This window comes from Podarcis raffonei, chromosome 11 (genome assembly GCF_027172205.1).
Source record: "Podarcis raffonei isolate rPodRaf1 chromosome 11, rPodRaf1.pri, whole genome shotgun sequence".
Classification (NCBI taxonomy): domain Eukaryota; kingdom Metazoa; phylum Chordata; class Lepidosauria; order Squamata; family Lacertidae; genus Podarcis; species Podarcis raffonei.
The window spans coordinates 27,860,389-27,866,388 of record NC_070612.1 but is presented as its reverse complement, the minus strand read 5'-3'; the positions used below and the strand labels follow the sequence as shown (position 1 = coordinate 27,866,388).

Below are 6,000 nucleotides of genomic sequence, written 5' to 3'. Positions count from 1 at the left end.
AGGCATTATTCAAGGAAGCAGTATCAGGAAAAAAACCCTATAGAACAAATATGTGCAGCTAATCATATACAGAAATTAGGGGAATATACCACAATCTCTCACAAGACTGTAAGTCAAAAATGCAAACATAAACTGGAATTTTAAGGAACACATTATAAGTGCTATGGATTTTGCTTTGCTTTGCTTGTGCAAAGGCACAAGAGATAGACTGCAGTTTTGGTAGTTAAGAGAGTTTTGGGGGCTCGGCAAGCTAACAGTACCAGAGAGTGAGGGAGGGACACCCTTTAGAGATTAAAGACTGATTGCCTACCTGCTACCTGCCTACCTGTAATTGATGTCTATGCACATTATACGGCCGATTTATTCATCCATCTTATTTCACCTTTACATTTTAAGTGTCCAAAGAAGTACATCATCAGTCGCAATATAAAACGTTTGAAGAAGTCAAAAGCTAGCAAACAAGAAGCATAGCTGGTAAAATACACTCTCTGAGAAGTTATCGGCTGTTATGGCCCTTTAGTTGAGGAGAAACCCTAATAATTCAGAGAGACTTGCTTCTTAGTAAATATGTATTGGGCTGGCTCAAGGCAGTCGTGCTCAAAGCACGACATTAATGGGACATGTAGTTTTAATTCCATTGCTTCCAACGGGTCTACTCTAAACTTGTATTTTAGTGTTCTGTTGGAAGCCGCCCAGAGTGGCTGGGGAAACCCAGCCAGATGGGTGGGGTATAAATAATAAATAATTATTATTATTATTGACTTGACTGGATTCGCCTTCGTGTTTCTTAGCCAACCTGAGGAATTTTAGCATGCAAAATGGGTGAATCTTCCACGAGGCTAACTTTCCCGCTGCCTTTTAAGGAGAAATCCTCATACACATAACTGGATAACATGTTCTTTTCAATACCATGCCTTGCCATTTAATTCCGAAATAAAGCTTCACTCTCCCGGAAGCACCCGGGATCACGTCGCGTTCTCAACCCTCGCCTGGCGCTAAGCAATACCAAGCCAACTCCAGGCGGTTAGTCGCGCTTAAACCCGGCTGCGGCGCATGCGCAGAGTGGGACCGGAGCCACTACTATGGAGAGGAACGCCGCGGAGCGGAGAGAGAGGCGACGGAAGGGCGCTTGCGACGTCTTCGAACACCTTCGCTCCCGCTCTGCTGGTTCTGGATCCGGGGCAGAACGAGGCCACAGCCATAGAGATGGCCTAGTGCAAGCGGTTCCGGGTTACTTCCGGAAGATCCCGCCTCTCCCTTCCCTTTCTCTCTAGAGAGGAGGAAGGGAAGAAAACAGAGCCGAGTCTGCTGGCTTCGGAGCGCGCTGGGCCTTGCCCAGTCAGCTGCTTCTCCCGCACCGGAGTAAGTTGAAGGAACGAATACCATTCGGGGGGGGGCGGAGACTTTTTTTGGGGGGAGGGGAACGGTTTCTACGTGGCCGTTCGCACATTTTCCCCTCAAGATTCTCGCTTGGAAGCGAGCGGGGCGCCAGACCCGGCGGGTGTGTGAGGGAAGGGAGGGGTCGTTTCTCAGATACTCGAGGTTCTGGGGGGGGGAGGGGAGCGGCTGGTCCTGAGGTACTTGTTCATGGGGGGGGTGTTAGAAACTTTGGGGAGAGACAGGGTGGTAGACTTGAGGGAGATTCCGGGCGGTCGCGAGTGCCTTGCGGGGGTTCTGGTGGGGCCCGAAGGCCTGGCAGTTGTTCCGGGTACGGATTACCGATAAGGAACAACAGCCCTTGTGACGTCAGTGGTGTTCGGATGGGGTGTGTTGCTTTCTCTGTAGCTTAGCGGCCACCAGAAAGTTGCCTCGCTCGCGGCGGCGATGCCCGCCTGGACTCGCGTGTGCTGCCAAATCCTTCGAACGGAGCTGTCGGCAACACAGGCAGAAAGAGCTGCTTCCCAAGGCCGCGCTGGGTGGTTGCTCGGTTTCATTAAAAAATAAAATAGAATGTGAAGGTTTCATTCTGTATCTGGTGGGCAGGCAAGGTTCTCTCCGAGAGCAAGCCCGTTCACGATTACTGTACTGGGGAAATGCTTTATCCGTGGGGCATGGTCTGCGCACAGTGATGGGGATGTTTTAAGGTCACCAAAGTGGCTGTCAGTAGAATTTGGTAACTGGCACACAAAAATGAGTGATGGCCGTTTAAAGAGAGAGAGGCTGTTTAAAAAGATTAGCCTTCTTGGAAAAATTGTGTATCAAGCTATCTTGGAAGGGAACATACAGGTGCTTTTTTGTACGCTGGTACTAGTAGCCTAAAACGAGGACACTGTTAAGGTAGGCATATGGAAATCGGTGAAATCAGTGGGGCATGTTTATTGTTTAATGTGGTTAGGTATGGAAATGACAGGGAATCGTAGAAGAACAGCTTTGCTGGATCAGAACAAACAGGTAGCATCATGTTTCCAACCACAGTGGTTAGCCAGATGCCTGTAGGAATCCCTGTAGGGCACAGTCATTTAGGAAATGTATAAATTTTTCCTTTTCATCTTGATCCAAACATGTATTTATCAGTGTGTGTTAGGGTAATTGAAGTTGCCCATTACTATGCTTTCTTCATCAGATACCTTCTTTACTTCATTCCTTATCTCCAGATCACTCTGAGTGCTTTGAACAGGGAGATGATAATTTGTGCCCTGTATTAAATTACTTTTGGGCCCTGATTTAAACATACAGGAGAACAAGCCTTGTTGAAGATGAATCAAAATGGGAGGTTACCTGTAGACAGTAACTCCTACACCAGCAGCCTTTTGGGGTTTGAGTAGGGGTGATCTAACCCAGTTAATCTTGAAAGGCTCCTGAATAAATGGGAACTTCTCACAGTGGAGGCCAAAAAATCCATACTAGAACTGGTAATCTTTAACTTCTTCATAAGTGATCTGGAGTAATGGATGAGCAGTTGACTAGGTCTGCAGACGATACCAAGTTGTTCAGGAACATGAGGAAATTGCTAAGAAGTCTAATGAGGTGAATGAGCAACAAAATAGCAAATAACGTTTAGTTATGAATAAATTGATGCCTATTAGCACAAAAAATCTTAACCATGTTCACGTACATACTGACTTTCTCTAAACTGCTAGCTGCTAGTCACCTGGTGGAATTGAGTGGCAGTAGATTGAGGATGAGCAAAATAACATTTTACTTCCCATCACACATAATTGTGAAAAATTGCCACAAGTTTAGATGGCTTTAAAGGGGGATTAGACAGATTCATGAAGGACAACGCTATTAATGGTTCTTGACCATAATGGTGAAATGAGGCCTGCTGTCTTACAGGCTCTGCTTATGCAAATATAGACAGATTGGCAAGTGGAAAAGTGGGTCTTAGACTCAGATCTGTAGAGTTAGAAGGGGCCAGGAGGGTTATCTAGTTAAGCCTCCTGTAATGCAGGAATCTTTTTCCCAATGTGGGGCATTGTAGGGATATCGCGGAGTGGGGCAGTGGGGTCCGGAGGGAGCACACTTCTCCACCAGCAGGCAGCCACGGTCGGCCTGCACGCGTGACCTTGGGGTGCAGGGCAACCCCCCCCCAGACAAGCCACAGCTGTCTGTACATCGTTCCACCTCTTCCTGACCTTTCGCGATCTCAGCAGTTTGCGGTGTCCTGTCTGTAACCCTTTTCCATGAGACCTTTGTCTCCATTCGTCATACACTGTGCAAGGGGAAAATGACGCTGTGGAACAGGTGCCAAAATAGCCTAGTACCACCCCACGATTTCGGGACGGAAGATGTGTAAAGGTCACAGCCCAAAAATGTATCTGCCTAGCTTGCATGTTTGTCTCAATAAAAGGAGGCTCCACAGGAATGGTGGTAGCTCGCTCGCTCGCTTCAGACCACCTGTGTGCAGCTCACATAATGATCAACACCTGTCTTGGGCCTTCACTTCAGGGCATGTATCCGAGACTTGTGATAGTAACAGTGTCGTGCAACTGGATTCAGCATATTCTTTTATTTATAAAATTTGGAGGCTTCATTGGATTCTATACAAGTTTAATTTTTGAAGGGAAAAACCCCACTTGGATTGTTGTTTGGCACATTATTTTATTGGCATATTGTTTTATTAAGTTGGGAGATGTCATTAGAATCTATAGAAGTTTTAAATTCTGAAGGAAAAAGAATGAATTTACTCTTATAGAACAGTTGGCTCCTACTCCTTGTTCAAAAGTGGGATCTTGTTTATAGAGGAAAACATATAAATATTTTAAAAATTATTTTCATGATTGATTATTTGCTTGTAGAGTAGTTGTGGGTGCTGTTTATGAACATTGGGCATTTCAAGGTAACGTATCTGGTCTGCTTAGGCCTTAACCCCCCCTTTTTAATGATCATGAATTGGAAATATTAAGAGTGCCTACCTTGCTTTCCCAATGCATCTGGAAAATAATAAATACTAATTTTGATGTGTCTGTGCTTGTGAATATTTAAGGAAAATTACGTTGTAACAACACGTTATTGCCAAAAATCACTCAGAAGTTATCAGCTTGCAGTAATGGCTAATATATGTAAACTTTATGACTTGCTTTAGTTGCCTGATTTCAGTTTTTTTTTAAATAATAGGTAGAAGAATACATGTTTACTTTCAGCATAGAAGAGCATGTTCCCAAATTCTTCCAACTTGGGTCATCCACCCTTCCCACTAGAACATCAACAATACAACTTCTTCATTAATCTTCCAGTGAACATACCTCCTGTTCTCTTTCACCAGCAATTCCAGAGTACAACGTAAGTAGAATTTTAATCTGAAATTTGCTGCCAGAAACAAATCTTGGATTTTTAAAACGCCTACTTGCAGTGTTAACATTATCCCATAAACAACCGCAGAGAAGCAATTTAATGTCCAGTTGAGCTTTAGGTTTGCAGTGAAAATAAAGTTTGAGTAATAAACGTGACTAGTTTGTATTTAATCACAGGACTGAATGGTAGCATGCATGTTCACTTTATTACTTAAGTAATTATTGTATGAATGTTTAAATTTAAATTCAAAACACTGGCATGAATAATCATACTGCATTTTAATCTTCCTAGAACTCCAGTAAGTGGTAATCTTCTGACCATCCCACCTGTTTCACCTCCACCTTTTGCCTATAGAAATGGCAGCCCAGTGCATACATCAGCTGCACCTGCATCATTCCGAGGCAGAAAGTAAGTGCATTCTGTGGTTCTCTTCCATGTTATGTTCCCTTAGAATAAAGCACTATAAAATAATATAAATATAATACTGAAGTGACCCCCTATTAAAGGTGTTATTCTTTGAGACTTTTTATGACACTTTGCCCACATTTTGTTTATTATGATGCCTCTCTTGTTAGATACTGACACACTCTCAAAATGGGAAGTCTGGAGTCATTTCCCACCCAGCAGTATTTCTCCATTGTTCTCAAGGGTGCATATTGCTATGTGTTTGTGGCACTGTTCATGTGTTTTTTTTTCTATTTGCAACCACAGAAAAGCTAGGGAGTGACTATTCCCTTCCCATACCCACAAGGGAAAATGGCTGTGAACACATCTGTTGTAGCTTTGGTAACTTTACTGAAAACAATGGAGTCATACCATATGCAGATAAACAGAGGAGACCCTGGCATTTTTAGGTGTTGGTCCCTGAATCTTTACTGGTATTTTCCAAGTTAATAATATTTTCAAGACCAGAAGCAGTATGCTGGACCGGATAGGCTTTTGGTCTGGTCCGGAAAGGCTGCTCTTATGAGAATGTGTGAACCAGATTTACTGCTGTACTGATAAGGGTGAAGTGTGTGAGGAATAAGAACTGGCCAGTAGACTGGATCCTGAGTCGTCATCGTCCCCCATTAACTACTTCCTCTTCCTTCCCACTTTTATCACAGGGCACACATTGCACACAACGTCTCACTGTAGTGCCCTCTTCAGATTCAAAACTGCTCTCTTGAATAGGAAGTATTTCAGAATGAGAACTGTATTTGCTGTGCATAAGAATGGCTTGGCAATTTGATCTAACATTGTCTTTCTATGGGACACAAATTGAGC

At 43.8% G+C, this 6,000-nt stretch overlaps 1 protein-coding gene across 2 annotated transcripts in view; it reads left to right on the top strand.

The window, feature by feature from the left end:
- The first annotated feature begins 1,227 nt into the window (after nucleotides 1-1,227).
- TENT2 (terminal nucleotidyltransferase 2) overlaps nucleotides 1,228-6,000 on the top strand; it is a 35,011-nt gene continuing 30,238 nt past the window's right edge. Inside the window, exons 1-4 of one of the 2 annotated variants that reach the window (XM_053407843.1) lie at nucleotides 1,228-1,362; nucleotides 2,876-2,967; nucleotides 4,558-4,722; nucleotides 5,026-5,142. In XM_053407843.1, the coding sequence (XP_053263818.1) occupies nucleotides 4,595-4,722; nucleotides 5,026-5,142 (245 nt within the window). In that variant the 5' untranslated portion in view covers nucleotides 1,228-1,362; nucleotides 2,876-2,967; nucleotides 4,558-4,594. The remainder of the gene's footprint in view (nucleotides 1,363-2,875; nucleotides 2,968-4,557; nucleotides 4,723-5,025; nucleotides 5,143-6,000) is intronic. The other variant, XM_053407842.1, reaches the window with a different exon arrangement.